Here is a 27747-nt window from a genome sequence, read left to right as displayed (position 1 = left end):
TCTTTCCCTTCCTCCCTCCTTTCCATCCTTCTCTCCCTCTCCCTTCCTCCCCCATCCATCCTCCTCCCTCTCCCTCTCCCTCTCCCTTTTCCTTTCCTGTCCTGGGTTATACCTTGGGCCTTTTTCACTGTACAAGTTGTCTGAGCTGTGGTCTAACTCCTGAACCTACCAATGGCTAATATGGTTTCTATGTGGAAGAAAAGGTAACAAGAGGACGATTTCAAAAACAAATCTTGTCACTTGGCTAATACATTATGTAATTTTAAAAATATAAAGAATTAATTCATTGACTTGTGGGTATAAGAATAACTCAAGTCCCTCCACACAGCTTCAAATTAACTGGTGACATTATCTTTACTTAAAGTTGTATTTTAGTTATTTTTTTATTTATTAAAGCTAAAAGAAATGCAAACTCAGGAAAAAACAAAACAAATGCCAGGGTTTTGTTTTTGTTTTTGTTTTTTCTTTATTGCTTTTGATATTGATTTTTTTGACAGAAACTAGTGGGAATAACATAAGTAGCCTATTTATGATGTGCCCAGACTTAATATTCCACTATAGCAAATGGTTCACTGCAACTTCAATCACAATGAAAACAGTGTGGATAAATGTAACTGTATTAAAGCTGGGTTCTCTTTATGACTCTATGTGTGCCCTGCCTTAACTCCAAAAATCAGCAGTATTGTAGAGTCATTAATCTTGGAGGAATAAATACAAACCAGGTGGGCAGGCTCCTTACATCAGCTAGAGCAGCCCACCGAAAAGATGGCTAATTAGCTGCCGAGACTGTCTATAAACACTGTTCAACATTAACTTTGCCTCCTGCCAAATTCAGTTCCAGAGTAAAGAATGGCTATTTATGGCATGTCAGGCTTTTTAGCACATTTGTGTTACCAACTTATAACATTTTAAAGATGAGACGAAAATCCAAGAATTCTGAGGGTTTTAAGCCATTTATTATGTTTGACACCTGCAATGACACCCACTTGCCTCACCCTAGAAGATTCCACACAGAGCATTGTTAAGGGTTCTCAAGCCAAGCCTCACTGCAACTGTCTCCTTTCAAGCTCACTGTGTGAGCCTCACTGGTCAGGCACTTGACAAGCATGACTACTAGCAATGGCTATAGAGACCCCATGAGGAAGAACACAGCCATATTATTCTATAAGAAGACTGAGGTATAGAATACAGGGGACATTGTGTAGTCTACCAAGTTCCCCACTTGAAAGCATCATAGCCATAGTCTAAGCTCTGTCTGGCTGTCAGATAGCCAAACTGCCTCTCCCTCAATGGAGACAACTTTAATAAGCAATGAATCTAAAGTAGTACCGCCATTAAGTCACAGACTTGCATAAGAGATGATGATTTGGTCTTTATTCCATTTAAATCAGAACTTGGCCATTCAAAATGACCTTGTGAAACACTCAGTGCTATGTTCAGTGATTATTAAATTCAGCTCCCCGGGTGTGGGTAGTTGTAAGGCTTGCTGGACTGTTTTGACTAAATCAGCCTAACACTTAGGCTTTTTTAAAAATACACTGCAAGTAATTTAATAACCTAATAAGGAAGGAGGGAGAAGTTCGCCTCTCTGTTTGATTCAGTTGATTAGTTCTTTAACTGAACTGAAAGGTTGCTTGAATTGTCTGACAGCTGCATTGTGTGGTAAATATATGACTCTGTTTTCATAGAACTGGCCTGTCAGTGCAGTCAAAACTGTACAGTGCAGCTTGCAGTGTTCTGAGAGGCACATAGGGTCAAAGTGCTTTTAAATCCACTGAGTTCCAGAGATGCCATGTGAATATAAATTTTAATTTCATGTATTTGTTGACTTTATATTTTCCCTTCACTGAAGGACTTGAAGTGTTTCACCAGTTTACAAAACCATGAAAAATAAAACTTCAATACTCACTTGACTATCACATACACTAAAATTGGAACAGTAGAGAGATTAACACGACCCTGGGCAGGTATGACATGCAAATCTAAGAAGCACTTCATATTCTTTCGAAAATCCATAGAATGTACAACTCAAAGCATGAACCTTAATGTAAACTATAGATCTTAGCTAATAATAACAGGGCTTCCCAGGAGAGTATTTATTACTTACGAGTATTTTTCCTTCTACACTAGCATGGAAGGTTCCATCGTGAAACTGCCCCAGATTGTGGCTCTAAAGAAGAAATACAAGGCTTATCTCTACATTGATGAAGCTCACAGTATTGGGGCTGTGGGCCCCAATGGCCGAGGCGTCAGAGACTTCTTCGGACTGGACCCTGAGGATGTGGACGTGTACATGGGCACATTCACCAAAACCTTTGCAGCCTCAGGAGGCTACATAGCTGGAAAAAAGGTATGAAAGGAGCTGTTCATGTCTGTTTAGAAGCTGAACAGCCTAGGGAGGCATAACCAGGGCATTTCTGAATTCCATGTTCAGTTTACCTGTAGCATGGAATTAAAGAGGTTAGCCTCGTGTTTTAATAGTTTTTATCAAAACAATGGGATCAAAAATAGACGTTTAAGGTTTTTTTCTACAAAACAAGTGTTTCCATGATGCTGGGTAAGCATAGATTGAATCTTGCCATGCTTTATCTTTAACTGCTTGAAAGATGCAGATCAGGTGAGTTCACAGTGTTGTTACACAAGCACTAGTCCTGTCTTTCTTATGTCACCAGTGACTTGTGATTGAGAAAACAATAAACATTTGAAAGAATATTTTAAAGGACAGGAGAAAAGAGAAAAAGAAAATCAAATATTCAGACCTAGGTCTGAGGGACAAGGGAGCTTATGACCTGTCCCTTTACATACCTGTCGCTTATCCAAATCTTGGGGGTTATTTAATACAAACCTATACCTGTCCCCAAAACAGTGTGTGACAGTGGTAGAGCTCCAACTAGCAAGGCACTACAGTCCAAACTAGTGTGTGAGGGTGGTACTAACAGCTTATCCAAAATCCCCAGCTCTTGACCTACTGTGACCAGCAGTAACAAAAGTTCAGCCTACTGATCAACCAGTTAGACAAACTAGGAGGTATAGTAGAAAACAATCCTGTCACTGAAAACCAGTAGCTTCAAACAACAGGTTGCATTTTGGCCACTTCCCATGAGACACACGGATGCCTAAAATTCTGTTTTAAATGGTCTTTACTCTTCAATAACTGCTAATTTCTTCCAGGCTCAAATCTTTGTTTTTCATCCTCCCTCTACTGGCCTGTAGATGAGCTGAGTGATGCCAGAATCACGAGGGATGGTAGGCTCTCACTGACTTCAGCACAGTCTGGGGAAAGGTTAAATATTCCCTTCCTAACTGTCGCAGCACCAGGATAAGAGGTCTCAAATTTAGGAGCTGCCTTATGCAAGTTACCTTACTCTGTGAGGTTGTGTGTTTTGATTACTTTAGCAGCAGTTCTGAACTACAAAATTTTTAACTACGCGTAACTCTGTTTCCTGAGCCAAACGCACCTGAATAAACTAAAGCAAGCAGATCCTTGAAATGTTGTCATATTTGGTAGATGTCACATTTTTCTCTTTGGAGGGCCTTTATTTGGTACCTACTTTAAACAAAGGCCCAGAGCTAGGGGCAGTAAGGACAGCGCTCGGGATTTTCTGTCACACTGTTCTGAAGTCAGGCAGAAAGCTTTAAAGGTGGAAATACTCTTGTCTGCATGACTTCTAATTCTTCAGGGTAGATATTGAACTATTGTGAAAATTATTATTATTTACATTAATCAGGATGTCCCGCTCCACTCCTTTTTCTTAAAAACCTCCCACCCATATTACATTGCAATATCTGATGTGACCACTAGGTGGCAGCAGGAGTTAGAGCGTCCCTGGCAGAAACTCAATCTTACTGAGATAAACTGCCCTAAAACACCAAGATGCAAAACCTGGAAGGCATAGGCAGTATTCAACATCTGAAGAGTAAGCAGGAGAAAGAAGGTCATAAATCTTGAAATTTGAAAATAGTCAAATGGTTCTAAAACCCTAGGAAAAAACAAAATCACCTGGCTCTGAGATCTCTTTAAATTCCTAATAATAGTGTCTAGGAGGTTCTAGAAATCTTTGTGGAGTGGGTAAACGACAGAGCTTTACACATTAGCAACCAGATGAGTCATGCAGGAGAACCATATTTGGAAACAAGTGAGGGGAGAAACAGTTGTTTTGGCCCTAAGTTACCACTATAGAGTAAAGGTTTGGATTGGGCCTCAGCCTTCCCCTTACCAAGTATTCTACAAATTCATCTCAGCCAATCGTTTCCCACTTCAGGGAAACGCTAAAGCAGTTCTCAAAAACCTGCAAGCCTTTTCTCTTTTGCTCTCCGAGTTTGGAGCACTGTCATTGCACAGTGAACAGCTGTCAAGGCATTTCAGATGACAAGTCAGATCATTGCTTCACTCCCCATGTCAGAACTGTGAGCATTTCTCAAGAAAGCATGAGCTGATGGGGCTAGGTTCCTTTCTTTTTCTTTTAAATTTTTATCTGTGGAATTGCTGGGTAGATGTAGTCAACACCAGCAACTGTTCTCCTCTGAGGGTGCTCCTGAATCTTCTCACTCGCCTGCTGTTGACTTCTGGCTTCCTCTACAAGCTGAACAGAGTCTAACAAATGAGTGACTCAAACGTTGCCCTTGTGACTGATAGGTTACAGGGCAAGAATTCCAGAGAAGGAAGTAGGAAACGGAGGCCAAGTTTGGGGTAATGGCTAACTCCAACAGTCACAAAAGCAGGCCCCTTCCAGAGGCAGCTCTGTCTGCCCTGGCTTTCTCAACACTGGCTGTACTTAACAGTCCTTTGAAGTAAATAGGGGTCATGGAATGAATACCAAGATGTTTATTCTAAGAGCCTCCTGTCTGATTTCCTCACCAAAATCCACCCTTGCCCTTGAATTCTAGGCCTATGGGTAAAGAAAATAATCAGGGTTTTGAACTTACAAATGGACTTAGAAACCTCAGCCTGAGGAGACTTCTAACCTGCCCGTAAAGAAAGACACAACGCAGGCTAGCCTTGCAAAAGACCAAAAACAACTCTTAATTCATGGCTTGTGGCACCCAGTCTGGGGACAAAGGAAAGGACTCAGTGAGCAAGAATTGAGGCTTTCCTTGATGTTCTCCAGAAGTGATGACAGAACCCTACTTCTTCAACCACTCAAGCAAAATAGTCTTTCCCCAAACTGAGACAAAGTGGACTCAGGTCAAAGGAGTAATATTATGAGACAGCCTTCATGTTAAAGGAAGTGATGCTGCTCTGATGAGCTAGTTTCAAACTAAAACTGCTTGGGACTGACTGAAAGTTCTCAAGTTATGAAAGGAAATTAGGGTTGAGGACATTGAGAGCTAAAGGAGGAATCGTTGTTTCCTTGTCTGGTCATGTTGGCAATGCCTCCCACCTGAAACTTCTGCTACACTTTTTCCTAAGGATACAGCATACTGCTTCCTTAATGCTTCAAGGACTGGCCATCCTTCCTTGATCTCTGAAGTTCCTTAGCTTGCTAAGTCCCTACTACAGTAAACCTTAAGAAATGTCCGGGGCAGATGCAGAAGCGATGGTTCTGTTCCCGGCATCCACATGGCAGTTAACACCTTAACTCCTCTTCCAGGAGAGCCGATGCCCCCTTCTGGCCTTCAAGGAAATTGTGTGCAGGTAGTGTGCCTATACACGTGCAGGCAAGACACTCATATGCATAAAATGAAAATAAATAAATTTTTTTAAAGAAATGTACACAGGGGCTGGAGATAAGGCACAGAGGTTAAGAGTACTTACTGCTTTCCCAGAAGACCTGGGCCCAGCACCCACATGGTGGCTAACCCCTGTCCTCAACTCCAGTTCCAGTGAATCCAATGCCTTCTTCTGGTCTCTGTGGACATCCATGCATATGTGCAGGCAAAGCACTCATACACATAAAATGAATGACTAAATAAATAAATAAATAAATAAATAAATAAATAAATAAATAAATAATAGAAATGTACACAATTCCATCCCCACTTTCAAGGGAAGACACATTCCCTCTGGACAAGCAAGAATAGTACATCAGAAATCTTTTAAAATAGAGGATTCCATCTGTGAATCTCGGACATAGTCACAGAGCTAGTCTTTAGTATGTACTTGCTGGGAGAAAAGATAGAAAGAGGAATGAAGAAGGGAAGAGGGGAGGAAAGAGGAGGAAATGACAGGAAGGAAGGAGAGAGGAAAATACTTAGAAACAAAGAGAAAAATAAATAAAATAAAGAATTTTAAATGTAAAAAGGAGTGAACCAGCGTGAAAGAGGGGTGAAGAAAGACTCTAGAAGGAAAGAAAGAAACAAATAAAAGGAACAGACCATTCGAAGTACAGGGAAAGAGAAAGAAAGAAGTCAGATAGGAAGTAAGAGTACAAGACAGGCTTTAGAAGGAAAGACATTGGAGACAGGACAAAGTGGAGCCCCTGACTCCCGCTATGGGCCAGACAGAGTCATCACATTACTGGTTTACCTTTATCCACCTGCAAGGCAGACCATCCATTTCATAGAGAAAGATGAACTCTGAACGCTTAAAATGCTTATGAACATGGATCCCAAAACAGACAGACAAGCCAGGGGTAGGGTATAGTCCCAGAGGTGGGAATTCATTTATAGCAGTGGAAAGAGCTGTGAACTGCAGAGGAAGGTTAAAAGGACATGGATCTACCCAAAGCAAAGACCTCAATTCCCAAGAGCTGTTCCCAATTCACCTGTATAAAGAATGATCAGAAAAGATACTTAAGTAGAATTCTAAGTTGTAACATTATCCTTTTGAGACTTCACTTGTAGGTTGTCATCAGCTATTAGTTTTTCCTGCAAAACACTCTGAGAGTCCCGATCCATAAACCAATCAGCTAGGATGAACACTCCAGACACCAACTCTGAGGCACTCCCCACTTGGTATAAGGTTATTGGAACCGCTCAGGGCTCTAAGCATGCTTACCTATGAAGTTAAGTTTGGTCTCAGGAATCAGACAGATTGTTCTACCACTGAAGACCACAATTCTGCAGTGGTTCAGTACTCCAAAGATTGTTAAACAAAAAGTTTTAATAGTTTTAGATTGCATAAGGCACAAGCAGAGTTTATCTTGTCCTAGCCTATACTCTGGTTTAATTTCCCACTAACCAAGTTCAACATTCTCTATAGAATACTTTGAACCTGTCCTCTGATGTCTTCCAAACAAGCATCAGTTAGCTTTGCTGTATAACAAATCACTTTAAATATAGCAACTAAACCACCACCATTTATTTAACTCACAGCTCTGTACTCAAACGATGTGGTCTGGGCTTGGCTAGGCAGTTCCTTTCCATCTCATCTCATCCCTCTTGTGTGACAGCAAGTTGCTGAGTAGCTGGGCACTGGTTGGGATAGGGTAACTTGGATTGAGATAGCCTTTCTCTACTCTACAAGGCTCTCCTCCTCCAGCAGGCTAGCTCAGGCTTATTCACATGGCAGCTTGAGAGGGCTTTGAAAAAACAAAAGTACTCAAAGCCTTTTGAGGCAAGCTCAGAACTACCATAGCATCATGCCTGCCACATTCTACTGCTCAAAGAAAAGCACAAGGTCAGCCCAGCTTCATCAGCTGCTTGAAGGGAAGACCTGAAAAGTTAAGATTACAAAGCTGTATGGGGATTGGGAGTGGAAGAATAACAGTCATTTGGGGACAATCAAATATACATGTTTTCTCTTTTCTTATCTCTGCAGCTCTGCTCAAATTCTCTTACGCCACCCCCTCCTTCCAAGTTTTCTTTATCAGTCCTCACGTTTCAAGATTTCATAAATCTTATCTCTTCTCTGGAACATTCCCTGGCTGCCCCTTCTAGCAGCACTCTCTCCTCCACATCTCACAGTCCTATTACATGCAATCTTTTGCATGCACTGTTACTTTTCATGGGCACAAATATACATAATATTCTCAAGGTCAAGAAAGAGCCAGGCTGTTTTCTTTGGACACCCTTAAATGCCAAGTCACTGCTTGAGCAAGGAAGGTACTCAATAGATGTTTCAGAAATCATTCTTCCTTTATATATTTCCTTTATTTGGTTTTGCCTTATAGACCTCAACTCTAAACTTGCAGCCCATTCTCTTTTGTACAGTTTCTAGGTTTTTTTGAGACAAAGATGAAGGAAAAGTGGTTAGAAAAATAGGTGGTTATGAGGTACCCCTTGAGAGTCGGACAGACCACATTCATCTTCTGAGCTATGTGATCAAATGTTTTGCTCTAATGTATGGGAAGAATAGATGTAATCCTCACCACTAGCTCTGAGATTTGTTTTCCCTTCGGGTTTCCTCTTTATTTTAGGACCTTGTAGATTATATACGGATTCATTCACATAGCGCTACTTATGCTACCTCCATGAGTCCCCCAGTAGCAGAGCAAATCATCAGATCACTGAAATTCATTATGGGAGAAGATGGGAGCACGCAAGGTAAGAGGTCTACAGGGGACTCTGCTTCCAAGAACTCGCTCCCAGGCTTCTGTCAATCTCCACCCACTCAAGTTCACATTTTTGTCTCATAAGGCCCAATTTGTGAACCAAGACAAGTTTTGAGCATAAAAGAACTGCTTTCAATGCACCAATACTCTCTCTCTCCCTCTCTTTCTCTCTCTCTCTCTCTCTCTCTCTCTCTCTCTCTCACACACACACACACACACACACACACACTTTGCTAACGCAAAGACAATCTCCTCAGTCACCTATTAATGAGACCAGCAGATTTAGATCATTTTTGTGCGAGCAATAGTTAAAATGAAGTAAGCTGTGTGTGTATGACTGTGTATGTGTGTGTTTCTGTGTATATGTGTTTATGTATGTGTTGTGTGTATGTATGTTTTGTATGTATATGTATTGTGTGCATGTGTGTGCTTGTGGTATTTGTGTGCATTTATGCATATGTGTGTGTTTATCTGTTTCTATATGTGTTTGTGTGTGTTTGTATATGTAGGTGTGTGTTTGTATTTCTTTTTTAATATTTTATTTATTACTTTATATGTATGAGTGCCTTTCCTGCATGTATGTAAGTGCACCCATGTCGTGCAATGCCCAGAGAGGTCAGAAGAAGGTGTCAGATCCCCTGGAACTGGAGTTATGGATGGCCGTTAGCCACCCTGTGGGTGCTGGGAATTGAACCTGGGTCCTCTGCAAGAACAAACAGTGCTCTTAACCACTGAGCCATCTCTCCAGCCCTGTGTGTTTGTGTTTCTGTGTGTTTCTTATAAGCTTGTGTGTGTTTGTACATGTTCATGTATGTACATATGTTTGTGCATGTGCATCCTTTGTACTTCTCTGAGACCAGTGTTATCAATTTAGTATTTTTTTTATTCTTTTATGCTTTTTGTAGACACAGGTTGGGCAAGGGAAAGCCACTACTGAGCATGTGAGGACATGTAAACACGCACAGTATCTTTCCTGCCATTTCTTTGTATCAGGTCATTTCAGCTAAAATGTGCTACTTTGCTTAACCCAAATGAACTTAATCTTCTTTTTGAAGGATTGTTTCACTGAAGCTTCTTAGAATTCACATTCTACCTTCCAGATCTAACCTGTAAAGCTTCTGCTACATGTCACAATGAATAAAGCAGCTCTTACTGCCAGGGAGCTACTGAGTATACATTTAGAAACAGCGAACTATACTGACTTGAGAATTGGCCACTGGGCTATGGAATCTTTGTGCCCAGCCCATCATCCAACTAGCATTAAGCCCTGCATTGTTTAGTAAAACCTTCCAAACCCACTTCAGAGGATGTATGGTAATATCCTTCATTTTTTTAAGTATTAAAGAATAGAATAGTTACATGTGTGCTTACCAAAAACTTACTTCAAGTTGAGCATCCATCCCTAATCTGAAACTGAAATGCTCTGAAATCTGAAACTTTCTGAGTGCTGACATGATGCTCTAAGTGGAACATTCCACACTTGACCTCGTGTGACAGGACAATCAAAATGCAGGTGCACCAAAAATGTTGTACAAAATTATCTGCAGGTGCTAGGCATGGTAGTGCATGCCTGTAACCTCAGCACTCAGGTGGCAGGAGGCAGGAGGATCGTGAGTTTGAGGCCATCCTGGGCTACATAGCAAGGCCCTATCTAAAAAAATAAAAATATCTGTAGACTATGTGTATAAGATACATATGAGATATAAATAAAATTTAGAATTTAGGGGGCCTATCCTTAAAATATCTCATGATATATATCACACATACTCCCCCCAAAATCCAAATCCTTCTGATCCTGAGCATTTCAAATCAGGGACAACCTGTATCCCTAATGTAAAGCACTAAAATAAAAACAAAGGTAGTGAGTTGAAGTAATACTTCCACTCACCTGCAAACAGATGCCCACTGACAACCTTCCACTGAGCCTTTCTGCTCACAAAAATATTTGAAAAAAAAATCACAACTTAGAATTTGTTGTTTTGCTACACCTGGAAAATGGCCTGTAGGATAGTTTCTTTGCTTCCATATAAAATGAACTGGTTGGTTGATCTCTAAGATCTTTGCAAAGTTGCCTTTTGCATGTTTTGACTGTGCTGTGTTGAAAGGATGAGAACCCACTCTAAGGAGCCCTGATACTATAAACAGAAGGTGGCTACTGGGATTTGCCTCCTGTGATACTGCTTATCATTGTGTGACCTTTTGCAAATGAATTATGTATCTAACCCTGAGCAGGTTATTTAACTTTTCTGTGCTTCAGCTCCTCTCATTGTAAAATGAGAGCAATAATATTTATGCATCAAGGTTTTATGAGAATTAGGTAAGTTGATCCATGTAAAATACTCTGGAATGTCTGGAAACAATTAAGAGTTTTATATAATTGCTTGCTGTTATTTGTATTGTTCCTGAGGCACTCAAGAAGCATATGAGCACTTCTCAGAGACACTGTATGGAAGACTTTTTTGTGTGTGAGTACATTAATGAGCTTTATTCAGTCATTCCACACTATATAATTGTATAACCATGACACCACTTTATATATTATAATTATGCAAAAATATAATTTGTCAAAAGCTTTAAAAAGATAAAATGAAAAATAAATTCTTCAAGGTCCATACTAGTCAGAATAAGCAAGGTTAAGCAACCATAACAAATAAAATCCTGTTACCTTCACAGAACTAAGGCTTGTTTCTTTGGTTGTTTGGTTTGGTCCTTTAGTTTATTCTTTGGCAATTTCATACAGGTATATAATGCATTCTGATCATTCACCCCTCACCCTCTCCTCATTCCCTACTTCCCACCCCTACAAACATTCCCCTCCTCCCAGCCAGTCCCCCTCCAGTTTTCATATTGTGTGTGTGTGTGTGTGTGTGTGTGTGTGTGTGTTTTCATTTTGTGATCCACTGAGCTTACCCAAGATTGGTCCCATGCATGTATGTGGAGCTATCCACTGGGGCATGGGCAATTCACAAGCGGCTATGCCACTGAAGACAATGAGTCCCCCTCCCCTAGCAGCCATCATCTGCCAATAAGCCCCCTGAGGAGGAGCAGAGCCCCATGAGTTTGTCTCCCATTCATGATGAAATGTTTATGGGTCCGGTCTTCTTCACGCCCTGTGCAGACTACTGTGAGTTCATAAGCATGTCTGTGTCGTGCCCAAAAGACAATATTACATATCCCTCATCCCCATCCTCCTGATCTTATATTCTTTCTGCTTTCTCTTATGCAATATTCCCTAAGCCTTGGAGGGGGTGATATAGATATCCTACATAGGGTTGAACTCTCAACAGTCACTTATTCTGAGAACCTTAACTAGCCATGAGTCTCTGCATTAACCACAAATCACTGTCAAAAGAAGTTACTCTGACCAAGAATGAGAGCAGCACTAGTCTATGGGTATAAGCATAAATATTTAGGAGGCGTTTTGTCCTCCTGAGCCTTTGATCATATCCATAGCTCCAGACATGAATTATCTCTTGTGGAACAGGCCTCAGATTGAATAAAAAGCAGTTGGGTACAGCCATCACAGCCATGCCACTATTACACCAATGGATACATCTTATAAAGCTCATTTCTTGCTTACAAAAAGACTAATAAGATCTTTTCTTGTCTGTGTGGACAGTGACTCAGGCTGCTTCCAGCTTGAGGCTTGGCCATCTCAATACATGAACTCCATGATCATTATGATAGAGAGAAAAGACATCCTGTGAATGGAACTCATCAGCACCTTGCTTATGGTCCTTTGGTCAAACTAGTTACTTGGCCATGTTGGAAATGGGGGGAAGAGGGGCATGATGAATGTATTCTAGATAAGCATGTAATTTTTCTCCATCTTAAAACAGAAGCTACACAGAGCTGTAAGAATTTCTATATGGCTGTCAAGACCATCTTTAAAAGCTGGTCTGGGGCTAGCAGTGTGGGCCAGTGGTGGAGCACTCATGTAGCATGCTTAAAGCCCTGGATTTTATTTTCCAAGCACTGAAAAAAGTCAGTAAATAAATAAAATGAGATTAAATTTTAAAACTGTTCTGAAACCACTAGTTTTTCAAAGAACTATTAATGTTTTATAACTTCAAACACGTTTTTCATGAAAAATCAACTAATTGTGATTCAGGCAAAATTGCAAGTAAATTGTCTCATAATAATTATTGTTTGGTCTTATTTTGAAGATGGATAGCTTGAGAAAAGTTATCTGAAAATTAACCTGTCTCAACAGGAATTTCATCAATTTCTTAAGCCATTACTGTGTATGTTTTCCGAATCTGTTGGTCTACATGCACACCACTTCACAATCATTCCTTCCTTCCTCTGGATTGATTTATGGCTTTATTATTGATAGAACTTGTTCTGTTTATCTGATCACAGTTGAAGGTTTGCAGAAAGATTTGGTTTTTTTCCCTTCATTTGTCATCAATTTTTCTTCCCCCAAGGTGGAAAATGTTTGTCTCGGTTCTGTCTTTCAGCCTTATAAGGAATTATTTGCTTATTCTTAACCTCGCAATTAAAATCTTTTACCTTGTATATCTTGCCATCCTAAGAGTTAAAAGAAAAAATAATACTTTGTGTCTGGACTGTTTTCTGAGTCAAAATAGAAGTAGGAAGAAATATAAAACAGTTTATTTTCAAAGAAATGAACAAAGGAACGTTCCTTTGACAGAATCATCAACCGAGTTTCAGGTGGCTCTGCCTGGCACATCTTTTGAAGAATTCCCTTGCTGGGAATTAGTATATTGACCTCATTTACAACAATGCCTGCTTAAATGAATAGGACAGGTTGGGAATATTGTATTAGCTTAGCTTTCTCTGCAGAGACAGACTCAGGGTAAAGTTGCTCAAAGCTCATAGGGATGCGCTGTGTCACGCTAGAGCTGCACACAGCATCTGAGAAAGAGGAGCCTGGCTCCAAGCCTTCATCTTCAGCCCACTCCACTGCCACTGTGACTGGAGTCTTTCAAGGCTTTGTTATGGCCGAGTTTGGGGAGCGGTTGGCCAGATCTGTTCCTTGATGAATGTCTTCACTTTAATCTGCAATGCAAAGCCATTCGCTTCAAAGAAAGGCAAGCTACAGGAATAAGGTCAGTGTTCCTTTGATGCCAAGGTTCAAAGATGAAATAGCAGTCCCAGTGAAATGACAATGTTTATGCACAAACAGCCACCTCCACTCTGCAGCCAGGCTGCTGGTGGAGTTAATGCACACAGGCTGAGGGTCTGCAGGCCGGGTGTGCATTCCATATGCACCAAGGCCCGTTTAATCTCCCTAGCCTGTCACTCTGTGCAGTATACTGAGCCCAAAGTGGAGATTTGATTTCTCCAACCTAATGGTTGTTGGGTGGTCCCCCAGCTGAACCAATGCTGTAAGCCCCTCAAGGGCAAGAAATGTGTCTTGAATTAATTTGGTGTTCCTCTGAGTGTCAAACTCAGTGCTCAGCTTAATAAATACGTCATGACTCAACTTCCATCTTGCCAGCCTGCCGGATTTCAGGTCAGTGTTTATGCTAAATAAGATTGTGGGGATGTTTATCTCCGAGGACTGGGAGCTGGAACCCGGTCTACACTGCTGTGGCAGTTGAAGAGATCATCCAGTAAGGGGGGTTATTTTTGGAGAGATCCAGAAAGAATGCACCTCTGTCACTGTGCTCATCTAGATGTGGTGCAACCACAAGGGACTGAGCCCCAAACCACATCAGCAGCTCCCCTAAAGAAAGCGATGTCACCAGTTGTCTTATTTTATGTAAATCCTTGATGTGCATTTTTCCACTAATCTGTCAGTCTTTTTCAACTTCCAATCTTGATTCTGTCTCCCTGTGCTCCCTTTCTCCATCTGTGGATAGCCTTCCACTTCTCAGAGAAAGAAAATCAAGGTTGAATTGCACAGCTGATTCAGAAGTGTCCTCTGCAGTCAAATCACATGGGCTCAGTGTCTGACCTGCCACTTTCTCCTGGACTGACAAGTGGCTTGCCTCTCTTAACTCAGTTCCTCCATTAAAATTTTAGACTGTTGGGGGGATTAGCTGATGTGATAAATAGTGAATATAGCACGCTGCTAATACACAGTAAGCACTTGGAAAAGGACTATTATTTTTTTAACTTACCTACTTTCTTCCCTCCCTTCTGCAAATGTTTCCAGTAGCTTACGCCTTTTGTGGAATTCTCCCTTGTCAGACCTGATGCCACTCTTCCAGCAAATCCTGCAGCACTTCCTTGGAAATATTTCTATCATCTGGTCATCCCTGAACTCCATCACTCCAACACCTCTTGGGATAGCTGGAGTAACCTCCCGAATACTCTGCCCACTTTTTTCTTTGCTTTTTTTCTTTTTTTATGTGTATTCGTGTATTGCCTGCATGTAGGTAAGTGCACCCGTATCGTGCGATGCCCTCCGAGGATAGAAAAGGCTGGCAGATCCCCTGGAACTGGAGTTACAGACAGTTGTTAGCTGCTATGTGGGTGCTGGGATTCAAACCCCTGTCTTCTGCAAGAGCAGTCAGTGTTCTTAACTGCTAAGCCATCTCTCCAGCCCCTTTTTTGCTTTTTTAATAGTTTGTTCTCTATATAGAAACCTAAATCATCCCTTTTATCATTTATTTTAATTGTACAATGTACAGAGTGCAGTGTAATAATTCAACATAGGCATGACCAAATCAGGGTTGTTATTATTTCCATCTCTCTGTACTTATTAAAAAGCTTTGAATAGCATGTAATATTTGTACACATTTATGAGGAACACAGTAACATTTCAATGCATGTATATAATATATACTGAGAAAATCGGAGTAAGTAACATTTTACCTCCTAAACATCACTTTGTGTTTGGAGTCTTTGAGCCCCTGTTTTCTAGTTACTCAAAAAATATGAAAACAGGATATTGTGGACTATATCCACTACTCTATAGAACACTAGAGCTTATTCCTGTTCTCCAACTTCAGTTCCTCCTCTCAACTCTTCCCAGCCTCTAGTGAACACAATTCTACATTCTTCCTGACATTCCTTATAATACCCATATGAACGAAAACATGCAGTAGTTAAAAAGGAACCATAACTCAGACCATGCCCCTCGCAGACTCGATTGGCTTCCCACTCTCTCGACATAAAGTCCATACTATAACATGGCTTCTCAAAATGTTTCTGACTCTTCCCCTTGCTCAATACAGTCCTGGGATTCAGGAGCACTGAGAGCAGCTCCCACAGAAGGGTCTTACACGACCTGGTCTGGCTAGAATGGCTCTTCTTTATCTTCATTCTTTATCTCCTTTCTCTCCCACCCACCTCTGCTCAGAATCAGCCTTCTGAAGGAGCTGTCCTATGCTAAAGAGCTCAGCCTCCTGTCTCTCCCCTTTTCTTTCATTTTCATAGCATTATTGAGCATGACCATGTCTTTTCTGTCACTAGAGTTCAAATTCCAAGAGAAGCAGCTCTTTGTTTCACCCAGCACGCTGAGAATAGTGTCTGCTTCTCAACAGAGGTGTGTCGAATGTCAGCAGTCTTTCCTATCTTCTTACCTCTGCAGATAACTCTGATGTCCTTTGCATCACTGTGCTTGACTCCATCATTGTTCCCTTTCCTCAGGTATGGTCTTGCTGGTGTCCTTGCTCCAAAACACCGTTCTCTTACTGCTCCTTCCTCTTCAAACAATGACCATTTTTCACCGCAGCAAACATCAGAAGAATGATCTGCCCTGCCTGCTTGCGCCTCTGTCCTCAACCCCTTCAGCCTTGCCTTGGCTCCTCTACTCCAGTCTGGGGACTCTGTCCCTCCAAAGTGACCCCTCTGACCTGCTCTCTGATCCTTCTACCCAGTTGGATGTAACCTCCTGGCATCCTTCTCTCTTTGGTAATAGCTTCCATTAGTTGTGGGGATGTTCTTGTCCTCTGGTTTTCCTCTTGCATTTATTTATTTCCCTCCCCTTTTCTAAGGGCTTCTGCTTGCATTTGTCAGAATCCCAACCTCTGTTTCTTTCTCATTTCCCATGTACAAATACTCTCCCATTTCCTTTTCTTTATATAAAAATGTGTTCTGCATCAGAACCACCTGGAAGGATGGTTAAAACATCTCACTGATCCTACTCCCCAAGAAATTTCTGCTTGAAAGCATTCACCTGGATGGTGCCAGTGCTGCTGGTCCAGGAGCCACCCTTTGAAAACCACCACTGCAAATTGACCTCATCATAGTCATTATCTCCTTCCCATCAGACACTAATTATGGGTTTCTTACAAATAGAAATCATCCTTGACTATCAGCACATGCCAAAAAAATAAAAGACTATCAAGACATATATTCAGGGGCTGGAGAGATCACTTAGTGGTTAAGAGCACTTGCTGTTCTTGTGCAAGGCCAGGGTTTGGTTCCCAGCATCCACATGACAGCTAACAACTGTCAGTAACTCCAGTTCTAGGGGATCTGACAGCCTCTTCTTGCCTCCACATAGACATGGTGCACTTACATACATGCAAGCAAAACATTCATACACAGGAAATAAAAATAAATAATTTTTTTCAAAAAGACATATATTCAAATTGAGTTGCAAGGGAATATATCTAGTTCCAATTGTGCCATGATGCAGATGCTGATAAAATATCTACTGCGGACCATCGCTTCATCAAAAGACTTGAGTGGTATCTCTGAATGCTTCATATTAGCCATCTGAGTTATCCAACTTGCTCATCAAGGTCAGCTTCTCCCTTATAATTCTTGCCTATGTCCATGTCTAGTCTGGCTCATAACATTTATATGCTTATTATAATGCCCTCAGTGTAGGAAAATGTTGCCCATCTGTCTTTAATCATCACTTCATAGTTCATGAAAATGGGCAAGCCTGATGGGAGGAGGAAGATGACTCCACATACTGTGGTGGTTCTCAAAGGGTGGTCCCTGGACCAGCGCATCAGCATCACCTGGGGCTTGTTAGAACTGCAGCATGCATTTCCATTTTGGAATCTGAAGCTCTAGGGGTAGGGCCAGCAAGCTGTCTAACCATCCCTCCAGAGGCTTGTGATGCAGGCTCATTTGAAAACCACATTTCCATATAAAAGAAAGAAAACAGGTAAGGGTATGTTTGCAGAGGGAAACAAAGAGAACAGAGGACAGAGTTCTGGCAAATGCAGAGGTAATCGACCTTGCAGAAAGGAGGCCTAAGAACAGGAAAATATGAGAGAACCAGAAAGGGAAGGGTAGGAAATATGTTTCAATCTTTCTCAAACCTCCATTTAAATTCAAACATTGGCCTGTTCTCTCAGTTACAACAAGCACCTTGCATCCCCAGAACCTGTGAACAGTTTGAAAACAGGAACAGCAAAGCGTTTCTCCCCACAAAACCTGTGTGTTCCTCACAATAGGCCCTCCTTTAAATCTGTGCTTTCAAATAACTTTCTGAGATCTCCAAAGTCATAAGAGCTAATGGTCACAACATTGGATACATTATTTATTTTGATCATCAGCATCGGACAGAGATACTGTTTTTCTAACAATCATGTTCCTTAGGATAAAGAAGATAGTATTCAGTTTGATCCCCCAAATCAACACTAAAAAAAAAAAAAAGCTATGGGGGTACAGGTTATAATCCCAGTGCTGGAGATGTAGAGACAGGTGGATCCCTGGAGCTTGCTGACCCAAGGCCAGTGAAAGACCATCTCTGAAAAAAGGTGGATGGCACCTGAGGAACAACGCCCAAGGTTATCTTCTGGCTTACACACACACACACACACACACACACACACACGATATGCATGCATGATGCTGGCTACTACTGGCTATGCATGCATGATGCTGCATACATGTCATCTCAGCACTCAGGAGGATGAGGCAGGAAGATCTTCTGTGAGGCCAGTCTGGGCTAAATAGGAAGTTTAATGCCAGCCTGATCAACTTAGTGAGATCCTGCCTCAATAAAGCAAATTAGGGGCTAGAAAGATGGCTCTATGGTTAAGAGCACTTGCTACCCTTACAAAGGACCTGGGTTTGGTTACCAGCACCCACATCAACCACTTGTAACTCCAGTTCCAGGGAATCCAACACCTTCTTCTGGTCTCCATGGGCACATGATGTACATACATACATACATGCAGGCACACATACTTACACATAAATAAAAATATTTAAAGTCATTTTAATAACAAAAGTTAACTAATTGTTATTATTTTAATTTTTATTTATTATTTTTATTTTATGTGTATGAATGTATTGTCTGAATGTATGTAAGTGTGCTCACATCCTACAATGCCTGCAGAGGTCAGAAGAGGGCATCGGATCCCCTGGAGCTGGAGTTACTGATGGTTGTCAGTCATCATGTGGGTGCTGGGAATCAAACCCAGGTTCTCTGCAAAGAGCAGTCAGTGCTCTTAACTACTGAGTCATCTCTCCAGTCCCATAATTATTGTTATTATTACATAAATTAGTCATTGCTTTGAAAGAATGGCTTTTCCTGTAATTATGTGGAATCTGCTTGACTTTGCACTATGATTATCACACTCCTGAAGTGATTGTCACATTTGTGATGGCATGGCGTTGAGTGATATAGGAAGTGCTTTAAGAAAACATATGTTCAATCTAATGTGACAAATGAGTGTAAGATACTGATGTTCTTGTTGTACTTCCAAGTCTATATCTGGATGAAATAACAAATTTAAATTCTGCAAGGCACTTCCTTAGCCTCTTTGCTATCATGAAGCCTTCAAATTTTCAGACTCATGTATCTGAAGATCCATATCTTTGTATAGTTTAAAATTTGGGGGTAACATTGATCTCTTTCAATATAAAAGTTAGCTGGAGAAAGTCATTTGAAATAATTCTAGCAACAATTAACAGACCTGTGTCTAAGTTTGGATTGCTCCATTGACTAGCTCATTCTGTATGTTATAGGAATGGCTATAGAAAAATCTATGTGTAACAGTGATCCCCAAGCTGTTACTTCAGTGCTAAGCTGGTTTGAGTGATCAACAGATTCCTGAACCACAAAATTACTATTTGCTATCAAATGCCTGGAAATATTTTATTTGCAATTGAGTCACTAGTGATGTCTATTGAAGGGAAAGAACAGTGGAAACTTACAAAAGAAAATAAATATGAAAATCTAGTTCCTAATGTATAATTATTTCAGTAGCTTACACTCGCATCGTTGCCAATAAAATCTCCTATCCTTAAAGGACAAATTTGTGAAAGGCAGAACAATTCTATTATCTTCAAAATCATGTGCTGGCTCAGTCAATGTCCCCATTCAGTGTAAGCTTTGGTGAATCCCATCTGCCATCCCCAGGCATTTGCACCTCCCTAGGTATGCTCAATGCTTTAACTCCATCTGGAAGGTTTTCACTTCTCCGGATAACCCATTATACTGCTTCTTTACCTCCTGAACTCCTGTCGATCTTTCTAAGCCCCATCTTGATGTCCCTACTTGGAAAATAATCCTCTTCCTCCAGTTTCCAGCAGGTTTCTGCTCCTTTTATGTTAGTCACACTCATTCCTAATGAAGCTTGATTTGTTAGTTAATTGTGCCTGAGGCATCAAATATGCAAATGACTAAATACTAAACGCTGGTTGGTTTGGGGACTAAGCAGATTCCAGATAAGCCTCAATTCTGAGAACTATCTAAGAGCATGTTCAAATCATTTCTTTTTTCCAATTTTTAATTGAATTTTTGTGTATTTCATACAGAACATCTCAATCCATCTTAATCATCTTTATACCCCCTTCCCCACTGGCGCCCTTCTATAGCCCACCCCCACTGGATTCACACATTCTGTTATTTGTGTTAAGGCCTATTATGTCAAGTTAGTGTCCCCAGACATCCCTCAGTACAAGTTCAACTACTGAGGTTTATTCAGCCTATCTAGAGTCCCTTGCCTTAGGAAGATCAGCTCTTCCTCACCCAGCAGTAATCAGTTGCCAGTATTTCTTCAGCTTAAATAGGGGTCTGCTGTCCATATCCCCAGTTCTGTGCTGGGTTTTTGTCTGCTTGAGTTTGCATGGGTCTTGTGTATGCTGCCACCATTACTGTAGATTCATATGAGTAAGGTCCCAGGAGCTTGTAGGACTCTATTTCTCCCTGGCTCTTACAATCTCCTGCAATGGACCCTGAGCCCTGGGTGGCTGAAGTTTAATATAGGAGTCCTGTCCAAGGACCAGCATTCTGCAAACTCCTAATCTCTACTCTTTGGCCATTTGTGACCTTTTGTGTTCCTGGCCCTTTGTTGCATGAAGGAGTTTCATTGATGGGAATTGAAAGATGCATCAGTGTTCTCTTCATCCCTTGTTCTATGTTCCGTGAGCCTCAGGTGTAGAGGTTGCATTGCAGACGTGCCACTTAAGCTTGAGCAATTCACAGACAATTTCTGTGTATGACCAGTTGTGGTGCTCTGTAATAGTCTCCCTCTGGTGCAAAAGAAGCTTCTTTCATGGGTGGTGACTGGGATATTTGTCTGTAAATATAAGGATACATATTTTGCACATAGCAAGAAATTACATTAGTCTAGGAATGTGACAGCCTTGGAGTTTTCTCTAAGATCTGTGACATCGTCTGTCATGTGTATTTCGCTATGTTTACAGTACCACACATTTGTTTCCTTCCATAGAGTGGGCTTTTAGTCCAATTAGGTAGCTACTGATTGCCCCCAAGATAAAAACGCCACTACTGCACCAATGACGTATGCTGTGCCAGCCATTGATGCGATTATTTGGTCTTGAAGGTGGTGTTGGACCATTGATTGATATAACATCATTTCCTTAAAGGGCACCCATCAGACTATTTTGGTTCAAATGTTAGAGTTATAATCACTCCCTGGGTGGGTCCATGTCTGAGCCCAAATCTAGAGTCTCTTTTCTATTCTTTTGATAAATGAATACTTGCACATTGTATACACTAAGATTTGTCTAGACATAGAAGTGAGGTGAGCTGAGTAATTTAAGCAAACAGAATCCAAATAGCAGGAGCAAAAGCAGAGCTTTTCCTCTAATTATCCAAGCAGTTTTAACTGAATCCCTCACTTAAGGTTTGCTATGGAGACACATCGAAAACTTAAAGGTGCATTTGACTCTTTTTATACACAGTGATCAACAGAGACTACACCCCTGCTAATCCTGTCTGTCCAAGTGACCATATTTCTGAAATAGAAGAGAGTAGGTTGATTCTTAAGTCTCTAAAGTGGTATTTTCCATCCTCCTTCCTTCTTTTCCCCTGACTTAATGATTATTTGAATTTCAGTGTTTTCAGTCAAGAAGCACCTTATTTTCTTGGCATTATTTTGTGACTAGTAATGAGAAGTTGAGAAACTAAAATTCCCCCAAAAAACGTGGGTTTCCTTTTGTGCTATATAGTTATTCAGAGGTAGCAGGATGTTAGAATTTTGATTTCTTGATGGGATTTCATAGTATCCCTCTTTATGGTATGGGGTCAATTAAAGAATGTTGATTGGTATAACAGACAACTCCAAACATGTCATTGGCTTAGCACAATAGCAACCTACTTTTTCCTCTTCTTGGAAGACTGAGGCATGAGGATTACAAGTTCAGTCCCAGCCTGGACAACTTAGCAAGACTCTGTCTCTAAATATAAAGTAAAAAGAGGGTTGGAAATGCCTAATATGTGCAAGGGCCTAGGTTCAATCCCCAGTACAGTACTGGAAAAAAATCAAAACTTCACATATGGCTCCTAATATTGCTGCCACGGGGTCAGAAACTTGGAACATGCATGATATTTTCATGGGCCATGACTGAAGAAGCATTACCTTTCTGCCCAAATTCTATTGACCATAACTCAGTCACATAACCACAGAGAAGACTGGGAGATAGTTAAGCATCTACCTAGAAGAAAACTCACCTTTGGTGACAAGGTGACCAATCTTTGCCTCACTATGTTGGTCCATGATGTTCCATCCTCAGACTTTCTGATGGCAGTATACTTTATGACGATCTTGTAAGTAAAATGGACCCTGAGGATAATGCTTCCCCAGAAAAAAAAAAATTAACTGACATAAAATTAGGAAAGCTCTGGAATTTGGGTGAGAAAGAGAGGAGAATGTGTATTTTGAAAATAGTAACATTCAAACACTGGGATTTTTGTTAAAGGATATGTGAAAGAAAATGACACTTATCAGGAAATTAAAAGTTGTAATTTAAGAACATGGGCATAATAGACTAATTATCTGAACTCGGATGGGTTTATTTTTGAGTCAGCCCCAACAATTCCACTTAGCTCTCCTTGAGTTCTTTTGGGGCCTAAGGGAAGGTGAAGCCTCTGGATACTCTGTTCACAGCCAACCCCTGGCTAACTGAGGTGACCAGACACAAGAAAAGATTGAATTCTAGGTCCAAAGAAAAGGAACTGGATATTCCACAGCAAGATTGAGTTAATATGAAAATATCCTGATCAACATCACTTTAAGCATTTCCTCTCTAAGAAGCACTAAAAGCTGTTTGTTTCTATTGTTATGGTTAAGCGAGCAGTTAACCAGAGATTTCATTCTAAGACTTTTCAAAATTTTTTTATAATTTTCAAAAAAGAATTTTATTATTTTTATGTGCATGCATGTATTGCCTGCATGTAGGTAAGTGTACCCATGTCGTGCAATGCCCACAGAGGACAGAAGAGACTGTCGGATCCCCTGGAACTGGAGTTACGGACAGTTGTTAGCTGCCATGTGGGTGCTGGAATTCGAACCAGGGTCTTCTGAAAGAACAGTCAGTATTCTTAACCGCTGAGCTATCTCTCCAGCCCCTGGATTTTCAAATTTTTAAAGCTTAAATTTCTGGATTTTGTTCAATTATTGAAAGCATTAAATAAAAAGCCAAGCTCATTCCAATAACTTCATTGATTTTTTCGATTCATTTTTATGTCTCTTCAACAGAAAAAGAAAGAGCAAGAGTGATGAGACTAAGAACATATTTTCCCTGAAAAGAGAAACAAAAACAAAAACAAAACAACCATGTCTCATTTCAGAATCCTTTTGTCTGGATTATTTCATTCATTTTGATCACTTGTGAAACTTTATCACGAGGCTGGCAGGTAAAGAGGTGCTCCTAAGGCAACATGGATTTGGAGAAAGTGGCACCAGCCCCTTCCAGCTGTGACCTTCCACCTTTGCTCTGGTCCCTGGAACAGGGCACACATATTTTTACACTTGAGTTTGATAGGTTTAAAAACAGGAGTGTCTAAGAGGGAAGATTTAGGGCACTGAGGCGGGAAGAGAACCGCGTACGTACATTGGGTAGCAGCCATTAGCTCTCAAGGGAGGAATTTTCTCTTTCCTACTGTTTATTTTTGTCATGAGATACAGCACAAACTTCTCATCAGATGTTGCTTTTCTTCGGTTCAAGCTGCTTGCTGACTGCCAGCTACACTTTTTCGCTGGTATCACCAAGCTTATCTTGCATGTGTTATTCCAGAAACTTACTCTTCACTCAAAACGCTGTCCCTCTGTTAGGAAGAGATAGCCAGACGCAAAGAATTGTGATCGGAAGGATAAACCTTCAATCATTTAAGCACACGGTTTTTAAAAGGTCTTCTCACGTTTCTTATTGTCTTTCTCCAGCAAAGAACTCCGTGAATAGAAAACTGGCTTCCTACCAGTTTTTTTTTTTTTCTTCCAGTCAATCTCAGAAACGTGTTTGTTCTGTTCCTGTGAGATCCCTTGACGAATGTAAGAGGCACTGATAGAATTCCATCCAAAACGCACCGTCTGAGGGTCCTGGCATTGAAGGCCCTTGGCATTGTTGAGGGAGGAATTAGCTGCTGCTTCCTAAATATATTTGCCACTTGGTTACCAGCTGGAGATGCAGAAAAGCTGAGAAGGAAGCAGAGGGCACGGAAAGCTGCGTTTTCTAAATGGTTTCAGGCCACTGGCATTTCAGCAATAGCTAATACAAAACAGATGTCAGGTGCTATGCTCCACTGGCTTTTAACTGAGGGCCTGCCTAGGTCCATGATTAATCACCTGTGCTGGTGGGTAGAAAAGTTCTACCTGGTCTTTTTTGTGTGCACAGACCGGAGGTCAGGGTCAGCAATCAAGGTGGCAGGCTGGCCTCTCTGTCTTATTGATGCTCATATACACATAGGACAACTCGGGTTTGTTCAATGAGCACAAAATTAGCCAACATACTGAACTCTGGCTAGGAAGGAATGTTTGCTTGATTGCACAGAAATGGCTAGTAAACTTTTCCAGAACCTTCTGCCCCTTCATTTACTTCATCCTGAGAGTTAGCCAATAGTAGAATTTTATGGCAGTCTGGTGAATTCTGCCCTTGCTTAAGAAGCTTTCCTAGCAAGAGCATAAAGAAAACCTGTTTGTCTTTAGATGCCATAGGGGCCAAGATAGTGCAGCCGCTACCTTTCATCCATCCTGCAAACAAACTATCTTTTTACAGGACAGAGTCCTGCGGAAGCTTCCTCTTCCCATTAGTCTCTGTGTGAACAGACTCTGGGACAGGGGAGCTGTGATGTAACACACATGGAATTCCACAAGGGTTGGGTACAACAGGAGAAGGAAAGTACATAATTCCATCTGTCGCATCTTTGAGAGAAAAGGAAAGCTGGTATTCCACACAGGCCTTTGTTTTTCTCATCATGGGCTCATTTTCAACTAAGCAACAAAACCCACTCAGCTTTGCTCTGGTTTGGAGAATTTTGTTGAGAAAACCAGCTACCTCACCAGCCACAGCTGGGGAGGATTAAGCAGGTGGATTCATGCCTAAGGAAGCCCAGCATGTGTGTGTGTTTGAGCTGTAGGAATGTATTAGCTGTTTCTGCATAACAAATTGCTGTAAGCAGCAGCTTAAAGCAATGCCCGTTTATTATCAGTTTCCTTGTCTGGAGTCTGGGCACAGACTGTTCCCTGCTCAGGCTCCTGGGGATACTGAAGTAAGATGCCAGCAGCTGCCCTCTCATCAGATCAGACTCCTCTCCCGTGCTCACATGGATATGATGGAAATCAATTCTCTAGGGTTCTAGGACTGAGGTCCCCATTTCCTTGCTGGCTGCCAGCCAGAGTCATTCTCAGCATTTAGAGGTCACTCCTTACCATGAACACCTTCATCCTCAAAGCCAGTGGCGGACTCTCCCTCCCAGCCAAACTGCCTTTTCTCCTTGAATGTTTTTCTTCCAGGAGAACCTGGTCTCTCTAAAGGCTCACTGGATTAAGCCTTCACTGCTGGTTAGTATCTCTAGAGATTTCAGTTTTTTGTAAAATGGGAAGAATTAAAGTGTTAGATCTCCCATGATGATCTGCTTCAATTTGAGCACCAAGGATGAAGAGCATTCTGAGGAACACTCACTCCTAAGCGATGAGAAGGTATTGGGAGCATCAGAAAGACCTAGAAAGACAAAGGGATGGCCTGACCTACTGTAGGACATTGGCTATCAGGACAGTCTTTGAGAGCAAATCCAAGTCAGGCAGTCAGGTTTTGGGTCAAATTCATAGTTTTAATATTTTTGAACCATGAAATTTTTCAAATGAAATTCAAACACAAGCCCATTATAGAAAATATACATTCTTGTTTAATTTTACAACACTGAATGTATTGTATGCCTGTCACTTCAGTAAGTGCTTAATATTTAATCCTCATACTAGTAAGAAATGGACATTATTGTTGCCATTATTCCCATTTTTTATAAGTGAAGAACCAGAGTTGCCAATCAAGGAAATACCTTGCCCAAGGCGATAGAGTCGATTTTGAACTCAGGAAACTGGGCTCACAATCCCCCAGCACTTAGCCATGGTGTGATGGAAAGAGAAAGTTCGGGGACTTCATCAGTACCCCACTTCTGAGCAAAAACTGGAAAGCAATGCTTTAATTAGATAGCTAGCTGGCTGACCCCAGTAGGACTTCTGGTGGCCACCTTCATTTGCATGACTTCTAGGAGTCCTTTTAAGGAATCCTATTATCTCAGTAAATCAGCCCAGAACCCATCCTTTACCACATCCTTTGCCTCTGTGCCACAAATCCCAACAGTTGTTTAGAAGTATCCCCTCACCCACTAGGGAATTTGCCACCACTCTAGCTGTCTAGCTTGTGTTTCCTCCAACTTTTATTCTAACTCTGTAAGGTTCCTCTTCTTAACCAAATCCCTCACCTCAAAACACATCATTTTCTTTTTACTGTGCTGCTACAGCTCTCCATTACCAACTCCCCAAATCTGCCTCTCACGGCCTTTGCAGCTTCCATTGATTTGGCTCCTTTGATCTTTCCAAGAGTGTTGTTCTAGGGTGATGGGCAGCAGAGTCACCTGTTCTTCCTGCAACACAAGCAAACTTCTCCGCATGAAGTGTGAACTTACCACATCCAGGTCTCTGCTCCAAACTCTCAGCACATTTCTTTCATAGGGCACTTGAATTTCTTTATTCTATTGTGATTATATTAATTTTCTAGTTTATAAGTCCCTTGAAAAAGTGACTAGTGAACTCATCCTTCAATCCTCTGCTGAATACACCTGCCGTCTGCATATAATAAGTCATACATCAGCAATTCTGAATTACCATCCTCCCCAAACCTAGGAGGTACATAAAGCAACTATTACTGTCAGCCCCATTTAGATTAGTGAATTGATACACAGAGAAGAATCCCTTTTTCACCTTCATAGAAAAAAAGGCAGATAGGACCTCACAAAATTACTGGCCCAAGAAATTCTTTAAATTGTTCTCTGGTGTCTTCAGTGATGATCGGTCATTATTTTTGGAGAATCAACAACCTCAATGAAACACATGACTTTGAGCCATGGTTCTTTACTAGAGGTATGCAATGAGCTCTTTTAGAAGGTCAAACAGAGCCCTTCTAGGACAGAGCTCTGCAGAGGAAGGTTGAGGTGTGCTTTGTAATTTTTTAAGTGACTGTATAAATAATGAGTTTGGTTATACTATTTTTATGCACATATATCAGTGCGTTTTGCTAATGTTCATTCACCATTACCCTCCTTTGTTCCCTGTTCCCCTCCTGCTGGTCTCTTTAACCAAAAATAAGTCTCCCTTATGCTTTCATATGTGTGTGTGTGTGTGTGTGTGAGAGAGAGAGAGAGAGAGAGAGAGAGAGAGAGAGAGATTCTACATGTAAGAAAAAACATTTGCCTTCCTTTCTTCTCCATTGCCATCAAATTTTTAACATTCTAGAAGTGTTTGTTGTGCCCCTCTGTTTAAGAATCACTGAAGTATAAAGGTTCTGGGAAGGTCCATTCATTCCTTTAATGTGTAATTCCACTATCAGTGACTTGCTAAGACACTGCTCTCTACTTAAATGAAAACCATTCAAGTAATATTCATAAGACAATACTATGGTACCTGTCTAATGGTGCTTTTTATTCATTGTATATTATTTGCTATCTGCTCTTCTGTTAAAGCATTTC

At 41.0% G+C, this 27747-nt stretch overlaps 1 protein-coding gene across 1 annotated transcript in view; it reads left to right on the top strand.

Annotated features, from left to right (window-relative positions):
- Sptlc3 (serine palmitoyltransferase long chain base subunit 3) overlaps positions 1-27747 on the top strand; it is a 159081-nt gene that overhangs the window by 113807 nt on the left and 17527 nt on the right. Inside the window, exons 8-9 of the mRNA XM_008827197.3 lie at positions 2131-2350; positions 8298-8424. Coding sequence (XP_008825419.1) covers positions 2131-2350; positions 8298-8424 — 347 coding nt within the window. The remainder of the gene's footprint in view (positions 1-2130; positions 2351-8297; positions 8425-27747) is intronic.

This window comes from Nannospalax galili, unplaced genomic scaffold, assembly GCF_000622305.1.
Source record: "Nannospalax galili isolate Female #2095 unplaced genomic scaffold, S.galili_v1.0 scaffold151, whole genome shotgun sequence".
Classification (NCBI taxonomy): domain Eukaryota; kingdom Metazoa; phylum Chordata; class Mammalia; order Rodentia; family Spalacidae; genus Nannospalax; species Nannospalax galili.
Note: the sequence above shows the minus strand (reverse complement) of the source record. Positions and strands in the feature narration are given on the sequence as shown.